General features: G+C 45.0%; 4 protein-coding genes across 12 annotated transcripts; all 4 read left to right on the forward strand.

Moving 5' to 3' along the window:
* Window positions 1-2,588: 2,588 nt before the first annotated feature.
* On the forward strand, window positions 2,589-5,833 carry LOC307002316 (uncharacterized protein). Of its 2 annotated transcripts, none has more exons than XM_079619830.1 (4): window positions 2,589-2,627; window positions 3,721-3,852; window positions 4,131-4,268; window positions 4,485-5,603. In XM_079619830.1, the coding sequence occupies exons 2-4, from the start codon at window positions 3,741-3,743 to the stop codon at window positions 5,504-5,506; spliced, it is 1,272 nt and encodes a 423-aa protein (XP_079475956.1). In that variant the 5' UTR covers window positions 2,589-2,627; window positions 3,721-3,740; the 3' UTR covers window positions 5,507-5,603. The 2 variants fall into 2 exon arrangements, with proteins under 2 accessions (XP_079475956.1, XP_079475955.1); XM_079619829.1 differs by having other exon boundaries at window positions 2,617-2,944; window positions 4,485-5,833.
* Window positions 5,834-8,536: 2,703 nt separating this feature from the next.
* Window positions 8,537-12,303, forward strand: LOC307002294 (uncharacterized protein). Of its 3 annotated transcripts, none has more exons than XM_079619770.1 (4): window positions 8,537-8,760; window positions 9,635-9,766; window positions 10,046-10,183; window positions 10,400-12,144. In XM_079619770.1, exons 2-4 carry the CDS (start codon window positions 9,655-9,657, stop codon window positions 12,064-12,066), a joined length of 1,917 nt encoding a protein of 638 aa, XP_079475896.1. In that variant the 5' UTR covers window positions 8,537-8,760; window positions 9,635-9,654; the 3' UTR covers window positions 12,067-12,144. The 3 variants fall into 3 exon arrangements, with proteins under 3 accessions (XP_079475896.1, XP_079475894.1, XP_079475895.1); XM_079619768.1 differs by having other exon boundaries at window positions 8,540-8,858; window positions 10,400-12,303; XM_079619769.1 differs by having other exon boundaries at window positions 8,540-8,752; window positions 10,400-12,161.
* Window positions 12,304-15,031: 2,728 nt separating this feature from the next.
* Window positions 15,032-18,245, forward strand: LOC307002350 (uncharacterized protein). Of its 3 annotated transcripts, none has more exons than XM_079619914.1 (4): window positions 15,032-15,077; window positions 16,171-16,302; window positions 16,581-16,718; window positions 16,935-18,086. In XM_079619914.1, exons 2-4 carry the CDS (start codon window positions 16,191-16,193, stop codon window positions 17,987-17,989), a joined length of 1,305 nt encoding a protein of 434 aa, XP_079476040.1. In that variant the 5' UTR covers window positions 15,032-15,077; window positions 16,171-16,190; the 3' UTR covers window positions 17,990-18,086. The 3 variants fall into 3 exon arrangements, with proteins under 3 accessions (XP_079476040.1, XP_079476038.1, XP_079476039.1); XM_079619912.1 differs by having other exon boundaries at window positions 15,073-15,394; window positions 16,935-18,245; XM_079619913.1 differs by lacking the exon at window positions 15,032-15,077 and adding an exon at window positions 15,132-15,514.
* A 2,731-nt stretch (window positions 18,246-20,976) lies between these two features.
* LOC307002335 (uncharacterized protein) lies at window positions 20,977-24,083 on the forward strand. 4 transcript variants are annotated; one of them, XM_079619880.1, is made up of 4 exons: window positions 20,977-21,024; window positions 22,118-22,249; window positions 22,528-22,665; window positions 22,882-24,083. In XM_079619880.1, the coding sequence occupies exons 2-4, from the start codon at window positions 22,138-22,140 to the stop codon at window positions 23,967-23,969; spliced, it is 1,338 nt and encodes a 445-aa protein (XP_079476006.1). In that variant the 5' UTR covers window positions 20,977-21,024; window positions 22,118-22,137; the 3' UTR covers window positions 23,970-24,083. The 4 variants fall into 4 exon arrangements, with proteins under 4 accessions (XP_079476006.1, XP_079476003.1, XP_079476004.1 ...); XM_079619877.1 differs by having other exon boundaries at window positions 21,020-21,341; XM_079619878.1 differs by lacking the exon at window positions 20,977-21,024 and adding an exon at window positions 21,027-21,243.
* Window positions 24,084-26,721: the final 2,638 nt, after the last annotated feature.

Consider the following 26,721-nt stretch of genomic DNA (forward strand, 5'->3'; position numbering starts at 1 on the left):
GTTCACTTGTTTACCGTTCGTGTAAACACTACATTCAGATTCACCAATCGGAATGAATTCAGTCCGAATGAAACAAAAGGTGTGCATTTAAACATAATGAATGGCGACCGCAGAAACCAAAAGCCGGATGGCGGACATCCCGAAATCCGCACGAGCCGCAACACTGCGAGGAACAGCCGCAGACGATGGAGGATCGAGGCAGCAGAGGAGCGACACCGGCCCGGCAGTCAGGAGGACGAGCCCGGGCAGACTCGTAACGGAAATTTACGATAAAACGGCGTCTTTTCAGTTTCGAGTCAACTAGTAACCTTTTTGTATCAACTCTTCCGATACTGGCCTCTGTAACTGGTAGGCGTGGCCTCGTAGGGCAGTGAAGAAAGTGTATTCTGGGAGTTGTCTTTCATCCACATGAGCCAAAAATACATTTTCTGACTTTTCTCCGTCTAGAAGGTACCAACTTCTAAAATAATTTCACATTTCTACTACATACATGACCCAATTTAAATACACATTCATCTTTCCAGCGGTGAAGTATCCCTTTAATCTGCATGTTTCCACACACGGCGCCGCCATTTGGTTTTCGCTAGCGACAAAAGTGTAACCAGTTCTAACGCAATGGCAAAAGTTTGAGCAAAGCATGCAAACTCTTCTGTCGTTGGCTGCACAGAGCACTATTTGACCAAAAAAAGTTAAACATGATGCCACATTCAAGTCGATGAGGTGAATCAATGTAACTCCACAACAACTACATAACTGTATCCACTAACCATTCAGAAACGTCCAGGTTAAGTCTAAAAGTTGCAACCTCTTCCTGAGTCTCTCCGTAAGGCTGCACTCCGCTACTTATTTCTGAAATTTGACTGAAATTTGCGTGTTTTGTTATTGACGGAGTATCCGAAGCTCGTGTAAAGGATCATCCGTCTTCTGAACGGGGGGCGGGGAGCAGCAGCTCTTTTGCATTTAGAGGGACACACACACACAAACAGCGCGTTTTGGCTCACACCCAAAAAGGGGAAACTTTGACAAGCTCTAATCAATGATCTGGGTTGTATTTTCAGCTGTAATTTCCCAGACACATTCTGGGGGCACCATAGATTTATATTACATCTTGTGAAAAGCGGCATAATATGTCACCCTTAAATTACCTCATGTCTCAAAGCACATAACATGTAAGCAATAAGGTACGAGTGGCTGTGCTGTATCGTAAATAAGTCACAGCTAAAGGGAGTTGTTAGGCATGACACGAAGCAGAGTTACCACACGATGCAAAAATGAAAGCTAAAAAATATATATCAATGCAACTTTCATGAAGTAAAATCACAAAGGCTTCCTTCAGCTGGAAAGAATAGTCCCTGACCGTGAACAGGAACAGAAGTTACATTATTTCACCATGAGATGGTGGCAAAGATTGTCTTTATGAGTGAGTCAGTCAGTAGAGAAGACTTTTATATTGAAAGGACTGAAACTTGTGAACACGGAGAAGCAATATGCAACCAGAGCCCGTCTACGGAGAGCCTGGCCACTACCTATTAAGTCCTATTGTATCGAATTTTGGTTGTAGTTCCACCAGAGTTCCACTGGGGGCATTCGCCCGAGTGCAAAATTAATGGGAGTCTATGGAACTAGACGGCTACATTTGTCTCTTTCACCCGATCGCCGTTGAGAAATCTCAGATTTGATTGTAGGTTTTGCAAGTTCAACATGGGTTATAGTTCGAAAGTTGAATGAACGAGTAGGCTACTTATGTCATTTCGATTTCTTACAGGTTGAGTTGTTGTTGCCCATAACACGCTAGCATTCTGCTTATGAACGCTGATTGGTCAGTGAAGGACTGATTACGACCAGAGATACCGCTTGATGGTATCGTGGCATCCGAAGCGGGACCAGAATTTCTTCTAGCAAAAACTCTTCTAGCACGTGTATCTACCTGTGTCAGGTGTGTTGTCGATGCCTTGAGAGAAAAGAAATTGCAAAGCGTGAAAGCACCACAGTGACTGAAGGATTGCCATAAAGCAGTATCTCTGGTCGTACGAGGTGTATGACGTCATTGACATTTTAAAATACTTTTTAAAGCAAATAAGTGACTCTAAAAAATCGAACACCCAGCAATGTGTAATTTCTTTGCATCTCCTTTCGAAAACAACATTCAAATTACTAGACAAAAAATTATATCCCGAGAAAAGTGGATTTTGAGGGGTATAGCTCCATAGACCTCCATTCATTCTGCACTCGTCCTGTGAGCGCCCTCATATGGAACCAGAGTGGAACTGCAACCAGTTCAGAAGCCGGAAGTTTACTGAGAGTGGCAGTTCTCCCCATATTAGACATTCTCTGATGCAACTGAAAAATGACTAGTGCGTCAGGGCACTGGAGAACCCCTTAACTGTTAAAAGGACAAGATATCGCAGAGGACATTCAAACAGATTTTTTATTACGGTTAAAACTTTTGGTACTACTCCGACTTGTACCACTTGACCGCTGTACCACCTGACCACTACAGATTCTTTTGGCAAACGCTCAATCATCTCCTAATTACTGTAATTATTACGACATCCAACCCTAATCAAACACACCTGAACAAGCTGATCAAGGTCTTCAAGATTAGGCTACTAGAAAGCTACAGGCAGGTGAGATTCATCAGGGTTGGAGTTACCTAGACCTCCTTGGATCTATAAAAACTTGTTTTCAAGAAGCTCTTTAAACCCTTTTTACAGTGTTTGTTGTGGGATTTAGCAGATGTTTTGATGCAGCGACACAGTTTTTCATTGTAGTTTTGTGTTCCTTCCTGTTCGCCCCTCCTGACTCACTAATTCAGCACATCTTCTAGCAGAGTTGATTGTGAGATCGTAGGTCATGAGGATGACAGCTCGAGTGTACTGCTTGTTTAGTGCTGTTTTATTGTGTCTGTCTGCATGTTTGAGCACAACAGGCGCTGGAGTCGTAGGTGAGAAGATCTTTTAGCTTCATTGCACAGCCCGAAGAAAGTGCCTTACAAAATATGACTTGGACCCATCTCAGCACATTGGTTTACAAAAGTACAGACGTCCAGCGGAAGTTTAACTTTGTATGGTGGTTTAGTTTCAATAATAAGCAAGCTTTAATTATGCAAACCTGTCATAAGTTTATGCATTTATTTCATTGTACAAGTAAAACCCATACAATCACTAATGTAGTATTTTAGTTTACTGTAAATCAAGACAACTAATGCTATATGGTTACACAATTGTTACCACATAGACATCAATCCTGAGTTTAAACTTCTGCTTCATGTTTTGTTTTCCCTATTTGAACAACTATTTAGGCCTTCAATAGCCTCTAACATGGGGAGCTATAACTTTTCTTGTGTTGTGTAGCCTAATAAAATGCTTGAAATGAGGGAGGTCATGGGGATGGCATAACAATTTTTGAAGACGTACACTTAGTTACACACCAGTAAATGTATAAACCACATATTTACTGGTGTGCATGTTTTCTATCAGCATTGCACTATTACTCGCCCAACTATAGGTTGTAACGGCACTCTCAGTCTTTGAAACTAATTGACGCAGTTTAGTGAGAAATGGTAGATGTCTAAGCTACTTTGATTTGAAGCTGATAAATGTGAATATTATATTAAAGTTTGTGGCACGTATTGCAAAACCCCTGACTTGCAAATGCTGAAACAAGCTATACAGCACTTCCTGGTCTCCCCTAACTATCCTCTTGAATCCTCTTCTGTAGTGTCCGGTCAGTGTCCGGCGATGCTGACCGTCGTGCCGTCCCGTCGAGGATGTCTTCGTGATAGAGACTGCTCTGGAGGACACAAATGCTGTCAATTTCCCTGTGGGACTGCGTGTGTGCCGCCTGTTTTCAGTGAGTTTAATTATTGATGGATGCTAAAGATATTCCAAAAGAAAGACTGAAAAAATGGTGTATAAACAAGTGTTCACTCAGAAATTGCTAGTAAATTTCACAATTGCAAAGAAACCGCAAGTAACACTTTGAACTAAACGTCAAACTACGAAGTAGAAAGACTGAATATTCCTGTCAAAACTAATCTGATCATCTTTGACAACTTACATTTTTTAAGTGGTGAATGAGACATTCAGTATTCAGTGATGTGGTTTCTCTGTCATGTGTCTGTATAATAGCAAAGCCAGGGGTGTGTCCAAGCACAAAGTCTGGAGCAGGAATGTGTGCCGAGTTGTGTTACTATGACAGTGACTGTCCGAACAATGAGAAATGCTGCAGCAATGGATGTGGACATCAGTGTATGGCTCCATATACAGGTATGTGATATGTTATTATATTAGTGTTTGGGTCGGCTTTATTTCAGTTTATCTTGTTTGATTTTATTGCTTTACCGTTCTATGTGTCAAAAGTATTCAGCCGAACCAGCACCGGATGGATAATTACGATTAATACTTAAAATAAGAAACTTGCAATTTGTGTTTTATGCTGTATATCTGAGACTGGATTAAAGCGGATTATCTGTATCCATACAGTGAAGCCTACAGCCGAACCGCAGACGCCAGCTGCCGAGCTGCCGAATCCTCCAGTGACGCCAGCAGCCGAGCTGCCGACGCCTCCAGCTGAGCTGCCGAATCCTCCAGTGACGCCTCCAGCCGAACTGCCGAATCCTCCAGTGACGCCTGCAGCCGAACTGCCGAATCCTCCAGAGACGCCTGCAGCTGAACTGCCGAGTCCTCCAGTGACGCCTGGATCTGAACCGCTGAATCCTACATTGACTCCTGCCATCGAACAGCCCAAGCCTCCAGTGAAGCCTGCCGGCGGACAGCCCAAGCCTCCAGTAAAGCCTGCCGGCGAACAGCCAAAGCCTCCAGTAAAGCCTGCAGGCGAACAGCCCAAGCATCCAGTGAAGCCCAACGGCGAACAGCCCAAGCCTCCAGTGAAGCCCAATAGCGAACAGCCCAAGCCTCCAGTGAAGCCCAACGGTGAACAGCCCAAGCCTCCCGTGAAGCCTGCCGGCGAACAGCCCAAGCCTCCCGTGAAGCCTGCCGGCGAACAGCCCAAGCCTCCAGTGAAGCCTGCTTCCGAACAGCCCAAGCCTCCAGTGAAGCCCAATGGCGAACAGCCCAAGCCTCCAGTGAAGCCCAACGGTGAACAGCCCAAGCCTCCAGTGAAGCCTGCTTCCGAACAGCCCAAGCCTCCAGTGAAGCCTGCTTCCGAACAGCCCAAGCCTCCAGTGAAGCCTGCTTCCGAACAGCCCAAGCCTCCAGTGAAGCCTGCTTCCGAACAGCCCAAGCCTCCAGTGAAGCCTGCTTCCGAACAGCCCAAGCCTCCAGTAAAGCCTGCGTCCGAACTGCCCAAGCCGCCAGTGAAGCCTGCGTCCGAACAGCCCAAGCCTCCAATGAAGCCTGTCGGAGAACACCCCAAGCCGCCAGTGAAGCCTGCCGGCGAACCGCCCAAGTCTCCAGTGTGTGCTGAAAACTGTCACCAAACTCACCCTGATGGCAAATGTTCTAGCCATATGGGGGGATCCTCATCACCTTATGGGGGCTCATAAGGAATGTGGCCTTGCATAAAGTGTGCTGATTTAACCATTGAATGTATGGGATCTCTTCCCTGTTTTTCACCAAATAAATCTCACATTTTAAGACTTCTCTCTTTGTTTCTGTGGAAAAACAAAGACAATTGCTTGATTGTAGTGTTGGTGTTTTTGGTATTCCAGTGTCATTTGGCTGTTCTCACCTAATGGCTTATTGGCATTAGTGCTTTAGGAAGGTAAAAAATCACCTCACCAAGACCCAAACACGTCTTGTAACGAAAGACCTCTGTTTTCATCTTCGCACAAAACGGGCACTGAAATATGCATGCACAATTTTCCACGCACATATTGGGATGTAGAAATACTTTCCGCAGACTATGCTTACACACTTATTTTTTCTTAGCAATGCTAAAACGCACATCAACCGTTCACTTGTTTACCGTTCGTGTAAACACTACATTCAGATTCACCAATCGGAATGAATTCAGTCCGAATGAAACAAAAGGTGTGCATTTAAACATAATGAATGGCGACCGCAGAAACCAAAAGCCGGATGGCGGACATCCCGAAATCCGCACGAGCCGCAACACTGCGAGGAACAGCCGCGGACGATGGAGGATCGAGGCAGCAGAGGAGCGAGACCGCCCCGGCAGTCAGGAGGACGAGCCCGGGCAGACTCGTAACGGAAATTTACGATAAAACGGCGTCTTTTCAGTTTCGAGTCAACTAGTAACCTTTTTGTATCAACTCTTCCGATACTGGCCTCTGTAACTGGTAGGCGTGGCCTCGTAGGGCAGTGAAGAAAGTGTATTCTGGGAGTTGTCTTTCATCCACATGAGCCAAAAATAAATTTTCTGACTTTTCTCCGTCTAGAAGGTACCAACTTCTAAAATAATTTCACATTTCTACTACATACATGACCCAATTTAAATACACATTCATCTTTCCAGCGGTGAAGTATCCCTTTAATCTGCATGTTTCCACACACGGCGCCGCCATTTGGTTTTCGCTAGCGACAAAAGTGTAACCAGTTCTAACGCAATGGCAAAAGTTTGAGCAAAGCATGCAAACTCTTCTGTCGTTGGCTGCACAGAGCACTATTTGACCAAAAAAAGTTAAACATGATGCCACATTCAAGTCGATGAGGTGAATCAATGTAACTCCACAACAACTACATAACTGTATCCACTAACCATTCAGAAACGTCCAGGTTAAGTCTAAAAGTTGCAACCTCTTCCTGAGTCTCTCCGTAAGGCTGCACTCCGCTACTTATTTCTGAAATTTGACTGAAATTTGCGTGTTTTGTTATTGACGGAGTATCCGAAGCTCGTGTAAAGGATCATCCGTCTTCTGAACGGGGGGCGGGGAGCAGCAGCTCTTTTGCATTTAGAGGGACACACACACACAAACAGCGCGTTTTGGCTCACACCCAAAAAGGGGAAACTTTGACAAGCTCTAATCAATGATCTGGGTTGTATTTTCAGCTGTAATTTCCCAGACACATTCTGGGGGCACCATAGATTTATATTACATCTTGTTAAAGGCGGCATAATATGTCACCTTTAAATTACCTCATGTCTCAAAGCACATAACATGTAAGCAATAAGGTACGAGTGGCTGTGCTGTATCGTAAATAAGTCACAGCTAAAGGGAGTTGTTAGGCATGACACGAAGCAGAGTTACCACACGATGCAAAAATGAAAGCTAAAAAATATATATCAATGCAACTTTCATGAAGTAAAATCACAAAGGCTTCCTTCAGCTGGAAAGAATAGTCCCTGACCGTGAACAGGAACAGAAGTTACATTATTTCACCATGAGATGGTGGCAAAGATTGTCTTTATGAGTGAGTCAGTCAGTAGAGAAGACTTTTATATTGAAAGGACTGAAACTTGTGAACACGGAGAAGCAATATGCAACCAGAGCCCGTCTACGGAGAGCCTGGCCACTACCTATTAAGTCCTATTGTATCGAATTTTGGTTGTAGTTCCACCAGAGTTCCACTGGGGGCATTCGCCCGAGTGCAAAATTAATGGGAGTCTATGGAACTAGACGGCTACATTTGTCTCTTTCACCCGATCGCCGTTGAGAAATCTCAGATTTGATTGTAGGTTTTGCAAGTTCAACATGGGTTATAGTTCGAAAGTTGAATGAACGAGTAGGCTACTTATGTCATTTCGATTTCTTACAGGTTGAGTTGTTGTTGCCCATAACACGCTAGCATTCTGCTTATGAACGCTGATTGGTCAGTGAAGGACTGATTACGACCAGAGATACCGCTTGATGGTATCGTGGCATCCGAAGCGGGACCAGAATTTCTTCTAGCAAAAACTCTTCTAGCACGTGTATCTACCTGTGTCAGGTGTGTTGTCGATGCCTTGAGAGAAAAGAAATTGCAAAGCGTGAAAGCACCACAGTGACTGAAGGATTGCCATAAAGCAGTATCTCTGGTCGTACGAGGTGTATGACGTCATTGACATTTTAAAATACTTTTTAAAGCAAATAAGTGACTCTAAAAAATCGAACACCCAGCAATGTGTAATTTCTTTGCATCTCCTTTCGAAAACAACATTCAAATTACTAGACAAAAAATTATATCCCGAGAAAAGTGGATTTTGAGGGGTATAGCTCCATAGACCTCCATTCATTCTGCACTCGTCCTGTGAGCGCCCTCATATGGAACCAGAGTGGAACTGCAACCAGTTCAGAAGCCGGAAGTTTACTGAGAGTGGCAGTTCTCCCCATATTAGACATTCTCTGATGCAACTGAAAAATGACTAGTGCGTCAGGGCACTGGAGAACCCCTTAACTGTTAAAAGGACAAGATATCGCAGAGGACATTCAAACAGATTTTTTATTACGGTTAAAACTTTTGGTACTACTCCGACTTGTACCACTTGACCGCTGTACCACCTGACCACTACAGATTCTTTTGGCAAACGCTCAATCATCTCCTAATTACTGTAATTATTACGACATCCAACCCTAATCAAACACACCTGAACAAGCTGATCAAGGTCTTCAAGATTAGGCTACTAGAAAGCTACAGGCAGGTGAGATTCATCAGGGTTGGAGTTACCTAGACCTCCTTGGATCTATAAAAACTTGTTTTCAAGAAGCTCTTTAAACCCTTTTTACAGTGTTTGTTGTGGGATTTAGCAGATGTTTTGATGCAGCGACACAGTTTTTCATTGTAGTTTTGTGTTCCTTCCTGTTCGCCCCTCCTGACTCACTAATTCAGCACATCTTCTAGCAGAGTTGATTGTGAGATCGTAGGTCATGAGGATGACAGCTCGAGTGTACTGCTTGTTTAGTGCTGTTTTATTGTGTCTGTCTGCATGTTTGAGCACAACAGGCGCTGGAGTCGTAGGTGAGAAGATCTTTTAGCTTCATTGCACAGCCCGAAGAAAGTGCCTTACAAAATATGACTTGGACCCATCTCAGCACATTGGTTTACAAAAGTACAGACGTCCAGCGGAAGTTTAACTTTGTATGGTGGTTTAGTTTCAATAATAAGCAAGCTTTAATTATGCAAACCTGTCATAAGTTTATGCATTTATTTCATTGTACAAGTAAAACCCATACAATCACTAATGTAGTATTTTAGTTTACTGTAAATCAAGACTACTAATGCTATATGGTTACACAATTGTTACCACATAGACATCAATCCTGAGTTTAAACTTCTGCTTCATGTTTTGTTTTCCCTATTTGAACAACTATTTAGGCCTTCAATAGCCTCTAACATGGGGAGCTATAACTTTTCTTGTGTTGTGTAGCCTAATAAAATGCTTGAAATGAGGGAGGTCATGGGGATGGCATAACAATTTTTGAAGACGTACACTTAGTTACACACCAGTAAATGTATAAACCACATATTTACTGGTGTGCATGTTTTCTATCAGCATTGCACTATTACTCGCCCAACTATAGGTTGTAACGGCACTCTCAGTCTTTGAAACTAATTGACGCAGTTTAGTGAGAAATGGTAGATGTCTAAGCTACTTTGATTTGAAGCTGATAAATGTGAATATTATATTAAAGTTTGTGGCACGTATTGCAAAACCCCTGACTTGCAAATGCTGAAACAAGCTATACAGCATTTCCTGGTCTCCCCTAACTATCCTCTTGAATCCTCTTCTGTAGTGTCCGGTCAGTGTCCGGCGATGCTGACCGTCGTGCCGTCCCGTCGAGGATGTCTTCGTGATAGAGACTGCTCTGGAGGACACAAATGCTGTCAATTTCCCTGTGGGACTGCGTGTGTGCCGCCTGTTTTCAGTGAGTTTAATTATTGATGGATGCTAAAGATATTCCAAAAGAAAGACTGAAAAAATGGTGTATAAACAAGTGTTCACTCAGAAATTGCTAGTAAATTTCACAATTGCAAAGAAACCGCAAGTAACACTTTGAACTAAACGTCAAACTACGAAGTAGAAAGACTGAATATTCCTGTCAAAACTAATCTGATCATCTTTGACAACTTACATTTTTTTAAGTGGTGAATGAGACATTCAGTATTCAGTGATGTGGTTTCTCTGTCATGTGTCTGTATAATAGCAAAGCCAGGGGTGTGTCCAAGCACAAAGTCTGGAGCAGGAATGTGTGCCGAGTTGTGTTACTATGACAGTGACTGTCCGAACAATGAGAAATGCTGCAGCAATGGATGTGGACATCAGTGTATGGCTCCATATACAGGTATGTGATATGTTATTATATTAGTGTTTGGGTCGGCTTTATTTCAGTTTATCTTGTTTGATTTTATTGCTTTACCGTTCTATGTGTCAAAAGTATTCAGCCGAACCAGCACCGGATGGATAATTACGATTAATACTTAAAATAAGAAACTTGCAATTTGTGTTTTATGCTGTATATCTGAGACTGGATTAAAGCGGATTATCTGTATCCATACAGTGAAGCCTACAGCCGAACCGCAGACGCCAGCTGCCGAGCTGCCGAATCCTCCAGTGACGCCAGCAGCCGAGCTGCCGACGCCTCCAGCTGAGCTGCCGAATCCTCCAGTGACGCCTGCAGCCGAACTGCCGAATCCTCCAGTGACGCCTGCAGCCGAACTGCCGAATCCTCCAGAGACGCCTGCAGCTGAACTGCCGAGTCCTCCAGTGACGCCTGGATCTGAACCGCTGAATCCTACATTGACTCCTGCCATCGAACAGCCCAAGCCTCCAGTGAAGCCTGCCGGCGGACAGCCCAAGCCTCCAGTAAAGCCTGCCGGCGAACAGCCAAAGCCTCCAGTAAAGCCTGCAGGCGAACAGCCCAAGCATCCAGTGAAGCCCAACGGCGAACAGCCCAAGCCTCCAGTGAAGCCCAACGGCGAACAGCCCAAGCCTCCAGTGAAGCCCAATAGCGAACAGCCCAAGCCTCCAGTGAAGCCCAACGGTGAACAGCCCAAGCCTCCCGTGAAGCCTGCCGGCGAACAGCCCAAGCCTCCCGTGAAGCCTGCCGGCGAACAGCCCAAGCCTCCAGTGAAGCCTGCTTCCGAACAGCCCAAGCCTCCAGTGAAGCCCAATGGCGAACAGCCCAAGCCTCCAGTGAAGCCCAACGGTGAACAGCCCAAGCCTCCAGTGAAGCCTGCTTCCGAACAGCCCAAGCCTCCAGTGAAGCCTGCTTCCGAACAGCCCAAGCCTCCAGTGAAGCCTGCTTCCGAACAGCCCAAGCCTCCAGTGAAGCCTGCTTCCGAACAGCCCAAGCCTCCAGTAAAGCCTGCGTCCGAACTGCCCAAGCCGCCAGTGAAGCCTGCGTCCGAACAGCCCAAGCCTCCAATGAAGCCTGTCGGCGAACAGCCCAAGCCTCCAATGAAGCCTGCCGGCGGACAGCCCAAGCCTCCAGTGAAGCCTGCCGGCGAACAGCCAAAGCCTCCAGTAAAGCCTGCAGGCGAACAGCCCAAGCATCCAGTGAAGCCCAACGGCGAACAGCCCAAGCCTCCAGTGAAGCCCAACGGCGAACAGCCCAAGCCTCCAGTGAAGCCCAATAGCGAACAGCCCAAGCCTCCAGTGAAGCCCAACGGTGAACAGCCCAAGCCTCCAGTGAAGCCTGCCGGCGAACAGCCCAAGCCTCCCGTGAAGCCTGCCGGCGAACAGCCCAAGCCTCCAGTGAAGCCTGCTTCCGAACAGCCCAAGCCTCCAGTGAAGCCCAACGGTGAACAGCCCAAGCCTCCAGTGAAGCCTGCTTCCGAACAGCCCAAGCCTCCAGTGAAGCCTGCTTCCGAACAGCCCAAGCCTCCAGTAAAGCCTGCTTCCGAACAGCCCAAGCCTCCAATGAAGCCTGCTTCCGAACAGCCCAAGCCTCCAGTGAAGCCTGCGTCCGAACTGCCCAAGCCGCCAGTGAAGCCTGCGTCCGAACAGCCCAAGCCTCCAATGAAGCCTGTCGGCGAACAGCCCAAGCCTCCAATGAAGCCTTTCGGAGAACACCCCAAGCCGCCAGTGAAGCCTGCCGGCGAACCGCCCAAGTCTCCAGTGTGTGCTGAAAACTGTCACCAAACTCACCCTGATGGCAAATGTCCTAGCCATATGGGGGATCCTCATCACCTTATGGGGGCTCATAAGGAATGTGGCCTTGCATAAAGTGTGCTGATTTAACCATTGAATGTATGGGATCTCTTCCCTGTTTTTCACCAAATAAATCTCAAATTTTAAGACTTCTCTCTTTGTTTCTGTGGAAAAACAAAGACAATTGCTTGATTGTAGTGTTGGTGTTTTTGGTATTCCAGTGTCATTTGGTTGTTCTCACCTAATGGCTTATTGGCATTAGTGCTTTAGGAAGGTAAAAAATCACCTCACCAAGACCCAAACACGTCTTGTAACGAAAGACCTCTGTTTTCATCTTCGCACAAAACGGGCACTGAAATATGCATGCACAATTTTCCACGCACATATTGGGATGTAGAAATACTTTCCGCAGACTATGCTTACACACTTATTTTTTCTTAGCAATGCTAAAACGCACATCAACCGTTCACTTGTTTACCGTTCGTGTAAACACTACATTCAGATTCACCAATCGGAATGAATTCAGTCCGAATGAAACAAAAGGTGTGCATTTAAACATAATGAATGGCGACCGCAGAAACCAAAAGCCGGATGGCGGACATCCCGAAATCCGCACGAGCCGCAACACTGCGAGGAACAGCCGCGGACGATGGAGGATCGAGGCAGCAGAGGAGCGACACCGGCCCGGCAGTCAGGAGGACGAGCCCGGGCAGACTCGTAACGGAAATTTACGATAAAACGGCGTCTTTTCAGTTTCGAGTCAACTAGTAACCTTTTTGTATCAACTCTTCCGATACTGGCCTCTGTAACTGGTAGGCGTGGCCTCGTAGGGCAGTGAAGAAAGTGTATTCTGGGAGTTGTCTTTCATCCACATGAGCCAAAAATACATTTTCTGACTTTTCTCCGTCTAGAAGGTACCAACTTCTAAAATAATTTCACATTTCTACTACATACATGACCCAATTTAAATACACATTCATCTTTCCAGCGGTGAAGTATCCCTTTAATCTGCATGTTTCCACACACGGCGCCGCCATTTGGTTTTCGCTAGCGACAAAAGTGTAACCAGTTCTAACGCAATGGCAAAAGTTTGAGCAAAGCATGCAAACTCTTCTGTCGTTGGCTGCACAGAGCACTATTTGACCAAAAAAAGTTAAACATGATGCCACATTCAAGTCGATGAGGTGAATCAATGTAACTCCACAACAACTACATAACTGTATCCACTAACCATTCAGAAACGTCCAGGTTAAGTCTAAAAGTTGCAACCTCTTCCTGAGTCTCTCCGTAAGGCTGCACTCCGCTACTTATTTCTGAAATTTGACTGAAATTTGCGTGTTTTGTTATTGACGGAGTATCCGAAGCTCGTGTAAAGGATCATCCGTCTTCTGAACGGGGGGCGGGGAGCAGCAGCTCTTTTGCATTTAGAGGGACACACACACACAAACAGCGCGTTTTGGCTCACACCCAAAAAGGGGAAACTTTGACAAGCTCTAATCAATGATCTGGGTTGTATTTTCAGCTGTAATTTCCCAGACACATTCTGGGGGCACCATAGATTTATATTACATCTTGTGAAAAGCGGCATAATATGTCACCTTTAAATTACCTCATGTCTCAAAGCACATAACATGTAAGCAATAAGGTACGAGTGGCTGTGCTGTATCGTAAATAAGTCACAGCTAAAGGGAGTTGTTAGGCATGACACGAAGCAGAGTTACCACACGATGCAAAAATGAAAGCTAAAAAATATATATCAATGCAACTTTCATGAAGTAAAATCACAAAGGCTTCCTTCAGCTGGAAAGAATAGTCCCTGACCGTGAACAGGAACAGAAGTTACATTATTTCACCATGAGATGGTGGCAAAGATTGTCTTTATGAGTGAGTCAGTCAGTAGAGAAGACTTTTATATTGAAAGGACTGAAACTTGTGAACACGGAGAAGCAATATGCAACCAGAGCCCGTCTACGGAGAGCCTGGCCACTACCTATTAAGTCCTATTGTATCGAATTTTGGTTGTAGTTCCACCAGAGTTCCACTGGGGGCATTCGCCCGAGTGCAAAATTAATGGGAGTCTATGGAACTAGACGGCTACATTTGTCTCTTTCACCCGATCGCCGTTGAGAAATCTCAGATTTGATTGTAGGTTTTGCAAGTTCAACATGGGTTATAGTTCGAAAGTTGAATGAACGAGTACTTATGTCATTTCGATTACTTACAGGTTGAGTTGTTGTTGCCCATAACACGCTAGCATTCTGCTTATGAACGCTGATTGGTCAGTGAAGGACTGATTACGACCAGAGATACCGCTTGATGGTATCGTGGCATCCGAAGCGGGACCAGAATTTCTTCTAGCAAAAACTCTTTTAGCACGTGTATCTACCTGTGTCAGGTGTGTTGTCGATGCCTTGAGAGAAAAGAAATTGCAAAGCGTGAAAGCACCACAGTGACTGAAGGATTGCCATAAAGCAGTATCTCTGGTCGTACGAGGTGTATGACGTCATTGACATTTTAAAATACTTTTTAAAGCAAATAAGTGACTCTAAAAAATCGAACACCCAGCAATGTGTAATTTCTTTGCATCTCCTTTCGAAAACAACATTCAAATTACTAGACAAAAAATTATATCCCGAGAAAAGTGGATTTTGAGGGGTATAGCTCCATAGACCTCCATTCATTCTGCACTCGTCCTGTGAGCGCCCTCATATGGAACCAGAGTGGAACTGCAACCAGTTCAGAAGCCGGAAGTTTACTGAGAGTGGCAGTTCTCCCCATATTAGACATTCTCTGATGCAACTGAAAAATGACTAGTGCGTCAGGGCACTGGAGAACCCCTTAACTGTTAAAAGGACAAGATATCGCAGAGGACATTCAAACAGATTTTTTATTACGGTTAAAACTTTTGGTACTACTCCGACTTGTACCACTTGACCGCTGTACCACCTGACCACTACAGATTCTTTTGGCAAACGCTCAATCATCTCCTAATTACTGTAATTATTACGACATCCAACCCTAATCAAACACACCTGAACAAGCTGATCAAGGTCTTCAAGATTAGGCTACTAGAAAGCTACAGGCAGGTGAGATTCATCAGGGTTGGAGTTACCTAGACCTCCTTGGATCTATAAAAACTTGTTTTCAAGAAGCTCTTTAAACCCTTTTTACAGTGTTTGTTGTGGGATTTAGCAGATGTTTTGATGCAGCGACACAGTTTTTCATTGTAGTTTTGTGTTCCTTCCTGTTCGCCCCTCCTGACTCACTAATTCAGCACATCTTCTAGCAGAGTTGATTGTGAGATCGTAGGTCATGAGGATGACAGCTCGAGTGTACTGCTTGTTTAGTGCTGTTTTATTGTGTCTGTCTGCATGTTTGAGCACAACAGGCGCTGGAGTCGTAGGTGAGAAGATCTTTTAGCTTCATTGCACAGCCCGAAGAAAGTGCCTTACAAAATATGACTTGGACCCATCTCAGCACATTGGTTTACAAAAGTACAGACGTCCAGCGGAAGTTTAACTTTGTATGGTGGTTTAGTTTCAATAATAAGCAAGCTTTAATTATGCAAACCTGTCATAAGTTTATGCATTTATTTCATTGTACAAGTAAAACCCATACAATCACTAATGTAGTATTTTAGTTTACTGTAAATCAAGACTACTAATGCTATATGGTTACACAATTGTTACCACATAGACATCAATCCTGAGTTTAAACTTCTGCTTCATGTTTTGTTTTCCCTATTTGAACAACTATTTAGGCCTTCAATAGCCTCTAACATGGGGAGCTATAACTTTTCTTGTGTTGTGTAGCCTAATAAAATGCTTGAAATGAGGGAGGTCATGGGGATGGCATAACAATTTTTGAAGACGTACACTTAGTTACACACCAGTAAATGTATAAACCACATATTTACTGGTGTGCATGTTTTCTATCAGCATTGCACTATTACTCGCCCAACTATAGGTTGTAACGGCACTCTCAGTCTTTGAAACTAATTGACGCAGTTTAGTGAGAAATGGTAGATGTCTAAGCTACTTTGATTTGAAGCTGATAAATGTGAATATTATATTAAAGTTTGTGGCACGTATTGCAAAACCCCTGACTTGCAAATGCTGAAACAAGCTATACAGCATTTCCTGGTCTCCCCTAACTATCCTCTTGAATCCTCTTCTGTAGTGTCCGGTCAGTGTCCGGCGATGCTGACCGTCGTGCCGTCCCGTCGAGGATGTCTTCGTGATAGAGACTGCTCTGGAGGACACAAATGCTGTCAATTTCCCTGTGGGACTGCGTGTGTGCCGCCTGTTTTCAGTGAGTTTAATTATTGATGGATGCTAAAGATATTCCAAAAGAAAGACTGAAAAAATGGTGTATAAACAAGTGTTCACTCAGAAATTGCTAGTAAATTTCACAATTGCAAAGAAACCGCAAGTAACACTTTGAACTAAACGTCAAACTACGAAGTAGAAAGACTGAATATTCCTGTCAAAACTAATCTGATCATCTTTGACAACTTACATTTTTTAAGTGGTGAATGAGACATTCAGTATTCAGTGATGTGGTTTCTCTGTCATGTGTCTGTATAATAGCAAAGCCAGGGGTGTGTCCAAGCACAAAGTCTGGAGCAGGAATGTGTGCCGAGTTGTGTTACTATGACAGTGACTGTCCGAACAATGAGAAATGCTGCAGCAATGGATGTGGACATCAGTGTATGGCTCCATATACAGGTATGTGATATGTTATTATATTAGTGTTTGGGTCGGCTTTATTTCAGTTTATCTTGTTTGATTTTATTGCTTTACCGTTCTATGTGTCAAAAGTATTCAGCCGAACCAGCACCGGATGGATAATTACGATTAATACTTAAAATAAGAAACTTGCAATTTGTGTTTTATGCTGTATATCTGAGACTGGATTAAAGCGGATTATCTGTATCCATACAGTGAAGCCTACAGCCGAACCGCAGACGCCAGCTGCCGAGCTGCCGAATCCTCCAGTGACGCCAGCAGCCGAGCTGCCGACGCCTCCAGCTGAGCTGCCGAATCCTCCAGTGACGCCTCCAGCCGAACTGCCGAATCCTCCAGTGACGCCTGCAGCCGAACTGCCGAATCCTCCAGAGACGCCTGCAGCTGAACTGCCGAGTCCTCCAGTGACGCCTGGATCTGAACCGCTGAATCCTACATTGACTCCTGCCATCGAACAGCCCAAGCCTCCAGTGAAGCCTGCCGGCGGACAGCCCAAGCCTCCAGTAAAGCCTGCCGGCGAACAGCCAAAGCCTCCAGTAAAGCCTGCAGGCGAACAGCCCAAGCATCCAGTGAAGCCCAACGGCGAACAGCCCAAGCCTCCAGTGAAGCCCAATAGCGAACAGCCCAAGCCTCCAGTGAAGCCCAACGGTGAACAGCCCAAGCCTCCAGTGAAGCCTGCCGGCGAACAGCCCAAGCCTCCCGTGAAGCCTGCCGGCGAACAGCCCAAGCCTCCCGTGAAGCCTGCCGGCGAACAGCCCAAGCCTCCAGTGAAGCCTGCTTCCGAACAGCCCAAGCCTCCAGTGAAGCCCAATGGCGAACAGCCCAAGCCTCCAGTGAAGCCCAATGGTGAACAGCCCAAGCCTCCAGTGAAGCCTGCTTCCGAACAGCCCAAGCCTCCAGTGAAGCCTGCTTCCGAACAGCCCAAGCCTCCAGTGAAGCCTGCTTCCGAACAGCCCAAGCCTCCAGTGAAGCCTGCTTCCGAACAGCCCAAGCCTCCAGTGAAGCCTGCTTCCGAACTGCCCAAGCCGCCAGTGAAGCCTGCGTCCGAACAGCCCAAGCCTCCAATGAAGCCTGTCGGCGAACAGCCCAAGCCTCCAATGAAGCCTGTCGGAGAACACCCCAAGCCGCCAGTGAAGCCTGCCGGCGAACCGCCCAAGTCTCCAGTGTGTGCTGAAAACTGTCACCAAACTCACCCTGATGGCAAATGTTCTAGCCATATGGGGGGATCCTCATCACCTTATGGGGGCTCATAAGGAATGTGGCCTTGCATAAAGTGTGCTGATTTAACCATTGAATGTATGGGATCTCTTCCCTGTTTTTCACCAAATAAATCTCACATTTTAAGACTTCTCTCTTTGTTTCTGTGGAAAAACAAAGACAATTGCTTGATTGTAGTGTTGGTGTTTTTGGTATTCCAGTGTCATTTGGCTGTTCTCACCTAATGGCTTATTGGCATTAGTGCTTTAGGAAGGTAAAAAATCACCTCACCAAGACCCAAACACGTCTTGTAACGAAAGACCTCTGTTTTCATCTTCGCACAAAACGGGCACTGAAATATGCATGCACAATTTTCCACGCACATATTGGGATGTAGAAATACTTTCCGCAGACTATGCTTACATACTTATTTTTTCTTAGCAATGCTAAAACGCACATCAACCGTTCACTTGTTTACCGTTCGTGTAAACACTACATTCAGATTCACCAATCGGAATGAATTCAGTCCGAATGAAACAAAAGGTGTGCATTTAAACATAATGAATGGCGACCGCAGAAACCAAAAGCCGGATGGCGGACATCCCGAAATCCGCACGAGCCGCAACACTGCGAGGAACAGCCGCGGACGATGGAGGATCGAGGCAGCAGAGGAGCGAGACCGGCCCGGCAGTCAGGAGGACGAGCCCGGGCAGACTCGTAACGGAAATTTACGATAAAACGGCGTCTTTTCAGTTTCGAGTCAACTAGTAACCTTTTTGTATCAACTCTTCCGATACTGGCCTCTGTAACTGGTAGGCGTGGCCTCGTAGGGCAGTGAAGAAAGTGTATTCTGGGAGTTGTCTTTCATCCACATGAGCCAAAAATACATTTTCTGACTTTTCTCCGTCTAGAAGGTACCAACTTCTAAAATAATTTCACATTTCTACTACATACATGACCCAATTTAAATACACATTCATCTTTCCAGCGGTGAAGTATCCCTTTAATCTGCATGTTTCCACACACGGCGCCGCCATTTGGTTTTCGCTAGCGACAAAAGTGTAACCAGTTCTAACGCAATGGCAAAAGTTTGAGCAAAGCATGCAAACTCTTCTGTCGTTGGCTGCACAGAGCACTATTTGACCAAAAAAAGTTAAACATGATGCCACATTCAAGTCGATGAGGTGAATCAATGTAACTCCACAACAACTACATAACTGTATCCACTAACCATTCAGAAACGTCCAGGTTAAGTCTAAAAGTTGCAACCTCTTCCTGAGTCTCTCCGTAAGGCTGCACTCCGCTACTTATTTCTGAAATTTGACTGAAATTTGCGTGTTTTGTTATTGACGGAGTATCCGAAGCTCGCGTAAAGGATCATCCGTCTTCTGAACGGGGGGCGGGGAGCAGCAGCTCTTTTGCATTTAGAGGGACACACACACACAAACAGCGCGTTTTGGCTCACACCCAAAAAGGGGAAACTTTGACAAGCTCTAATCAATGATCTGGGTTGTATTTTCAGCTGTAATTTCCCAGACACATTCTGGGGGCACCATAGATTTATATTACATCTTGTGAAAAGCGGCATAATATGTCACCTTTAAATTACCACATGTCTCAAAGCACATAGCATGTAAGCAATAAGGTACGAGTGGCTGTGCTGTATCGTAAATAAGTCACAGCTAAAGGGAGTTGTTAGGCATGACACGAAGCAGAGTTACCACACGATGCAAAAATGAAAGCTAAAAAATATATATCAATGCAACTTTCATGAAGTAAAATCACAAAGGCTTCCTTCAGCTGGAAAGAATAGTCCCTGACCGTGAACAGGAACAGAAGTTACATTATTTCACCATGAGATGGTGGCAAAGATTGTCTTTATGAGTGAGTCAGTCAGTAGAGAAGACTTTTATATTGAAAGGACTGAAACTTGTGAACACGGAGAAGCAATATGCAACCAGAGCCCGTCTACGGAGAGCCTGGCCACTACCTATTAAGTCCTATTGTATCGAATTTTGGTTGTAGTTCCACCAGAGTTCCACTGGGGGCATTCGCCCGAGTGCAAAATTAATGGGAGTCTATGGAACTAGACGGCTACATTTGTCTCTTTCACCCGATCGCCGTTGAGAAATCTCAGATTTGATTGTAGGTTTTGCAAGTTCAACATGGGTTATAGTTCGAAAGTTGAATGAACGAGTAGGCTACTTATGTCATTTCGATTTCTTACAGGTTGAGTTGTTGTTGCCCATAACACGCTAGCATTCTGCTTATGAACGCTGATTGGTCAGTGAAGGACTGATTACGACCAGAGATACCGCTTGATGGTATCGTGGCATCCGAAGCGGGACCAGAATTTCTTCTAGCAAAAACTCTTCTAGCACGTGTATTTACCTGTGTCAGGTGTGTTGTCGATGCCTTGAGAGAAAAGAAATTGCAAAGCGTGAAAGCACCACAGTGACTGAAGGATTGCCATAAAGCAGTATCTCTGGTCGTACGAGGTGTATGACGTCATTGACATTTTAAAATACTTTTTAAAGCAAATAAGTGACTCTAAAAAATCGAACACCCAGCAATGTGTAATTTCTTTGCATCTCCTTTCGAAAACAACATTCAAATTACTAGACAAAAAATTATATCCCGAGAAAAGTGGATTTTGAGGGGTATAGCTCCATAGACCTCCATTCATTCTGCACTCGTCCTGTGAGCGCCCTCATATGGAACCAGAGTGGAACTGCAACCAGTTCAGAAGCCGGAAGTTTACTGAGAGTGGCAGTTCTCCCCATATTAGACATTCTCTGATGCAACTGAAAAATGACTAGTGCGTCAGGGCACTGGAGAACCCCTTAACTGTTAAAAGGACAAGATATCGCAGAGGACATTCAAACAGATTTTTTATTACGGTTAAAACTTTTGGTACTACTCCGACTTGTACCACTTGACCGCTGTACCACCTGACCACTACAGATTCTTTTGGCAAACGCTCAATCATCTCCTAATTACTGTAATTATTACGACATCCAACCCTAATCAAACACACCTGAACAAGCTGATCAAGGTCTTCAAGATTAGGCTACTAGAAAGCTACAGGCAGGTGAGATTCATCAGGGTTGGAGTTACCTAGACCTCCTTGGATCTATAAAAACTTGTTTTCAAGAAGCTCTTTAAACCCTTTTTACAGTGTTTGTTGTGGGATTTAGCAGATGTTTTGATGCAGCGACACAGTTTTTCATTGTAGTTTTGTGTTCCTTCCTGTTCGCCCCTCCTGACTCACTAATTCAGCACATCTTCTAGCAGAGTTGATTGTGAGATCGTAGGTCATGAGGATGACAGCTCGAGTGTACTGCTTGTTTAGTGCTGTTTTATTGTGTCTGTCTGCATGTTTGAGCACAACAGGCGCTGGAGTCGTAGGTGAGAAGATCTTTTAGCTTCATTGCACAGCCCGAAGAAAGTGCCTTACAAAATATGACTTGGACCCATCTCAGCACATTGGTTTACAAAAGTACAGACGTCCAGCGGAAGTTTAACTTCGTATGGTGGTTTAGTTTCAATAATAAGCAAGCTTTAATTATGCAAACCTGTCATAAGTTTATGCATTTATTTCATTGTACAAGTAAAACCCATACAATCACTAATGTAGTATTTTAGTTTACTGTAAATCAAGACCACTAATGCTATATGGTTACACAATTGTTACCACATAGACATCAATCCTGAGTTTAAACTTCTGCTTCATGTTTTGTTTTCCCTATTTGAACAACTATTTAGGCCTTCAATAGCCTCTAACATGGGGAGCTATAACTTTTCTTGTGTTGTGTAGCCTAATAAAATGCTTGAAATGAGGGAGGTCATGGGGATGGCATAACAATTTTTGAAGACGTACACTTAGTTACACACCAGTAAATGTATAAACCACATATTTACTGGTGTGCATGTTTTCTATCAGCATTGCACTATTACTCGCCCAACTATAGGTTGTAACGGCACTCTCAGTCTTTGAAACTAATTGACGCAGTTTAGTGAGAAATGGTAGATGTCTAAGCTACTTTGATTTGAAGCTGATAAATGTGAATATTATATTAAAGTTTGTGGCACGTATTGCAAAACCCCTGACTTGCAAATGCTGAAACAAGCTATACAGCACTTCCTGGTCTCCCCTAACTATCCTCTTGAATCCTCTTCTGTAGTGTCCGGTCAGTGTCCGGCGATGCTGACCGTCGTGCCGTCCCGTCGAGGATGTCTTCGTGATAGAGACTGCTCTGGAGGACACAAATGCTGTCAATTTCCCTGTGGGACTGCGTGTGTGCCGCCTGTTTTCAGTGAGTTTAATTATTGATGGATGCTAAAGATATTCCAAAAGAAAGACTGAAAAAATGGTGTATAAACAAGTGTTCACTCAGAAATTGCTAGTAAATTTCACAATTGCAAAGAAACCGCAAGTAACACTGTGAACTAAACGTCAAACTACGAAGTAGAAAGACTGAATATTCCTGTCAAAACTAATCTGATCATCTTTGACAACTTACATTTTTTAAGTGGTGAATGAGACATTCAGTATTCAGTGATGTGGTTTCTCTGTCATGTGTCTGTATAATAGCAAAGCCAGGGGTGTGTCCAAGCACAAAGTCTGGAGCAGGAATGTGTGCCGAGTTGTGTTACTATGACAGTGACTGTCCGAACAATGAGAAATGCTGCAGCAATGGATGTGGACATCAGTGTATGGCTCCATATACAGGTATGTGATATGTTATTATATTAGTGTTTGGGTCGGCTTTATTTCAGTTTAACTTGTTTGATTTTATTGCTTTACCGTTCTATGTGTCAAAAGTATTCAGCCGAACCAGCACCGGATGGATAATTACGATTAATACTTAAAATAAGAAACTTGCAATTTGTGTTTTATGCTGTATATCTGAGACTGGATTAAAGCGGATTATCTGTATCCATACAGTGAAGCCTACAGCCGAACCGCAGACGCCAGCTGCCGAGCTGCCGAATCCTCCAGTGACGCCAGCAGCCGAGCTGCCGACGCCTCCAGCTGAGCTGCCGAATCCTCCAGTGACGCCTCCAGCCGAACTGCCGAATCCTCCAGTGACGCCTCCAGCCGAACTGCCGAATCCTCCAGTGACGCCTGCAGCCGAACTGCCGAATCCTCCAGAGACGCCTGCAGCTGAACTGCCGAGTCCTCCAGTGACGCCTGGATCTGAACCGCTGAATCCTACATTGACTCCTGCCATCGAACAGCCCAAGCCTCCAGTGAAGCCTGCCGGCGGACAGCCCAAGCCTCCAGTAAAGCCTGCCGGCGAACAGCCAAAGCCTCCAGTAAAGCCTGCAGGCGAACAGCCCAAGCATCCAGTGAAGCCCAACGGCGAACAGCCCAAGCCTCCAGTGAAGCCCAACGGCGAACAGCCCAAGCCTCCAGTGAAGCCCAATAGCGAACAGCCCAAGCCTCCAGTGAAGCCTGCCGGCGAACAGCCCAAGCCTCCCGTGAAGCCTGCCGGCGAACAGCCCAAGCCTCCAGTGAAGCCTGCTTCCGAACAGCCCAAGCCTCCAGTGAAGCCCAATGGCGAACAGCCCAAGCCTCCAGTGAAGCCCAACGGTGAACAGCCCAAGCCTCCAGTGAAGCCTGCTTCCGAACAGCCCAAGCCTCCAGTGAAGCCTGCTTCCGAACAGCCCAAGCCTCCAGTGAAGCCTGCTTCCGAACAGCCCAAGCCTCCAGTGAAGCCTGCTTCCGAACAGCCCAAGCCTCCAGTGAAGCCTGCTTCCGAACAGCCCAAGCCTCCAGTGAAGCCTGCTTCCGAACTGCCCAAGCCGCCAGTGAAGCCTGCGTCCGAACAGCCCAAGCCTCCAATGAAGCCTGTCGGCGAACAGCCCAAGCCTCCAATGAAGCCTGTCGGAGAACACCCCAAGCCGCCAGTGAAGCCTGCCGGCGAACCGCCCAAGTCTCCAGTGTGTGCTGAAAACTGTCACCAAACTCACCCTGATGGCAAATGTTCTAGCCATATGGGGGGATCCTCATCACCTTATGGGGGCTCATAAGGAATGTGGCCTTGCATAAAGTGTGCTGATTTAACCATTGAATGTATGGGATCTCTTCCCTGTTTTTCACCAAATAAATCTCACATTTTAAGACTTCTCTCTTTGTTTCTGTGGAAAAACAAAGACAATTGCTTGATTGTAGTGTTGGTGTTTTTGGTATTCCAGTGTCATTTGGCTGTTCTCACCTAATGGCTTATTGGCATTAGTGCTTTAGGAAGGTAAAAAATCACCTCACCAAGACCCAAACACGTCTTGTAACGAAAGACCTCTGTTTTCATCTTCGCACAAAACGGGCACTGAAATATGCATGCACAATTTTCCACGCACATATTGGGATGTAGAAATACTTTCCGCAGACTATGCTTACATACTTATTTTTTCTTAGCAATGCTAAAACGCACATCAACCGTTCACTTGTTTACCGTTCGTGTAAACACTACATTCAGATTCACCAATCGGAATGAATTCAGTCCGAATGAAACAAAAGGTGTGCATTTAAACATAATGAATGGCGACCGCAGAAACCAAAAGCCGGATGGCGGACATCCCGAAATCCGCACGAGCCGCAACACTGCGAGGAACAGCCGCGGACGATGGAGGATCGAGGCAGCAGAGGAGCGAGACCGGCCCGGCAGTCAGGAGGACGAGCCCGGGCAGACTCGTAACGGAAATTTACGATAAAACGGCGTCTTTTCAGTTTCGAGTCAACTAGTAACCTTTTTGTATCAACTCTTCCGATACTGGCCTCTGTAACTGGTAGGCGTGGCCTCGTAGGGCAGTGAAGAAAGTGTATTCTGGGAGTTGTCTTTCATCCACATGAGCCAAAAATACATTTTCTGACTTTTCTCCGTCTAGAAGGTACCAACTTCTAAAATAATTTCACATTTCTACTACATACATGACCCAATTTAAATACACATTCATCTTTCCAGCGGTGAAGTATCCCTTTAATCTGCATGTTTCCACACACGGCGCCGCCATTTGGTTTTCGCTAGCGACAAAAGTGTAACCAGTTCTAACGCAATGGCAAAAGTTTGAGCAAAGCATGCAAACTCTTCTGTCGTTGGCTGCACAGAGCACTATTTGACCAAAAAAAGTTAAACATGATGCCACATTCAAGTCGATGAGGTGAATCAATGTAACTCCACAACAACTACATAACTGTATCCACTAACCATTCAGAAACGTCCAGGTTAAGTCTAAAAGTTGCAACCTCTTCCTGAGTCTCTCCGTAAGGCTGCACTCCGCTACTTATTTCTGAAATTTGACTGAAATTTGCGTGTTTTGTTATTGACGGAGTATCCGAAGCTCGCGTAAAGGATCATCCGTCTTCTGAACGGGGGGCGGGGAGCAGCAGCTCTTTTGCATTTAGAGGGACACACACACACAAACAGCGCGTTTTGGCTCACACCCAAAAAGGGGAAACTTTGACAAGCTCTAATCAATGATCTGGGTTGTATTTTCAGCTGTAATTTCCCAGACACATTCTGGGGGCACCATAGATTTATATTACATCTTGTGAAAAGCGGCATAATATGTCACCTTTAAATTACCTCATGTCTCAAAGCACATAGCATGTAAGCAATAAGGTACGAGTGGCTGTGCTGTATCGTAAATAAGTCACAGCTAAAGGGAGTTGTTAGGCATGACACGAAGCAGAGTTACCACACGATGCAAAAATGAAAGCTAAAAAATATATATCAATGCAACTTTCATGAAGTAAAATCACAAAGGCTTCCTTCAGCTGGAAAGAATAGTCCCTGACCGTGAACAGGAACAGAAGTTACATTATTTCACCATGAGATGGTGGCAAAGATTGTCTTTATGAGTGAGTCAGTCAGTAGAGAAGACTTTTATATTGAAAGGACTGAAACTTGTGAACACGGAGAAGCAATATGCAACCAGAGCCCGTCTACGGAGAGCCTGGCCACTACCTATTAAGTCCTATTGTATCGAATTTTGGTTGTAGTTCCACCAGAGTTCCACTGGGGGCATTCGCCCGAGTGCAAAATTAATGGGAGTCTATGGAACTAGACGGCTACATTTGTCTCTTTCACCCGATCGCCGTTGAGAAATCTCAGATTTGATTGTAGGTTTTGCAAGTTCAACATGGGTTATAGTTCGAAAGTTGAATGAACGAGTAGGCTACTTATGTCATTTCGATTTCTTACAGGTTGAGTTGTTGTTGCTCATAACACGCTAGCATTCTGCTTATGAACGCTGATTGGTCAGTGAAGGACTGATTACGACCAGAGATACCGCTTGATGGTATCGTGGCATCCGAAGCGGGACCAGAATTTCTTCTAGCAAAAACTCTTCTAGCACGTGTATCTACCTGTGTCAGGTGTGTTGTCGATGCCTTGAGAGAAAAGAAATTGCAAAGCGTGAAAGCACCACAGTGACTGAAGGATTGCCATAAAGCAGTATCTCTGGTCGTACGAGGTGTATGACGTCATTGACATTTTAAAATACTTTTTAAAGCAAATAAGTGACTCTAAAAAATCGAACACCCAGCAATGTGTAATTTCTTTGCATCTCCTTTCGAAAACAACATTCAAATTACTAGACAAAAAATTATATCCCGAGAAAAGTGGATTTTGAGGGGTATAGCTCCATAGACCTCCATTCATTCTGCACTCGTCCTGTGAGCGCCCTCATATGGAACCAGAGTGGAACTGCAACCAGTTCAGAAGCCGGAAGTTTACTGAGAGTGGCAGTTCTCCCCATATTAGACATTCTCTGATGCAACTGA

The sequence above is a fragment of the Phoxinus phoxinus genome, assembly GCF_949152265.1.
Source record: "Phoxinus phoxinus genome assembly, chromosome: 1".
Classification (NCBI taxonomy): domain Eukaryota; kingdom Metazoa; phylum Chordata; class Actinopteri; order Cypriniformes; family Leuciscidae; genus Phoxinus; species Phoxinus phoxinus.

Bases quoted from the DNA above. Each gene is read 5' to 3' on its own strand.
- LOC307002316 (XM_079619829.1), top strand. From the start codon at position 2,854: ATGAGGATGACAGCTCGAGTGTACTGCTTGTTTAGTGCTGTTTTATTG. The intron at 2,945-3,720 runs GTGAGAAGATCT...CCTCTTCTGTAG, and splicing joins AACAGGCGCTGGAGTCGTAG to TGTCCGGTCAGTGTCCGGCG. The intron at 4,269-4,484 runs GTATGTGATATG...GTATCCATACAG, and splicing joins GTGTATGGCTCCATATACAG to TGAAGCCTACAGCCGAACCG.
- LOC307002335 (XM_079619877.1), top strand. From the start codon at position 21,251: ATGAGGATGACAGCTCGAGTGTACTGCTTGTTTAGTGCTGTTTTATTG. The intron at 21,342-22,117 runs GTGAGAAGATCT...CCTCTTCTGTAG, and splicing joins AACAGGCGCTGGAGTCGTAG to TGTCCGGTCAGTGTCCGGCG. The intron at 22,250-22,527 runs GTGAGTTTAATT...TCTGTATAATAG, and splicing joins GTGTGTGCCGCCTGTTTTCA to CAAAGCCAGGGGTGTGTCCA.
- LOC307002350 (XM_079619912.1), top strand. From the start codon at position 15,304: ATGAGGATGACAGCTCGAGTGTACTGCTTGTTTAGTGCTGTTTTATTG. The intron at 16,303-16,580 runs GTGAGTTTAATT...TCTGTATAATAG, and splicing joins GTGTGTGCCGCCTGTTTTCA to CAAAGCCAGGGGTGTGTCCA. The intron at 16,719-16,934 runs GTATGTGATATG...GTATCCATACAG, and splicing joins GTGTATGGCTCCATATACAG to TGAAGCCTACAGCCGAACCG.
- LOC307002294 (XM_079619768.1), top strand. From the start codon at position 8,768: ATGAGGATGACAGCTCGAGTGTACTGCTTGTTTAGTGCTGTTTTATTG. The intron at 8,859-9,634 runs GTGAGAAGATCT...CCTCTTCTGTAG, and splicing joins AACAGGCGCTGGAGTCGTAG to TGTCCGGTCAGTGTCCGGCG. The intron at 10,184-10,399 runs GTATGTGATATG...GTATCCATACAG, and splicing joins GTGTATGGCTCCATATACAG to TGAAGCCTACAGCCGAACCG.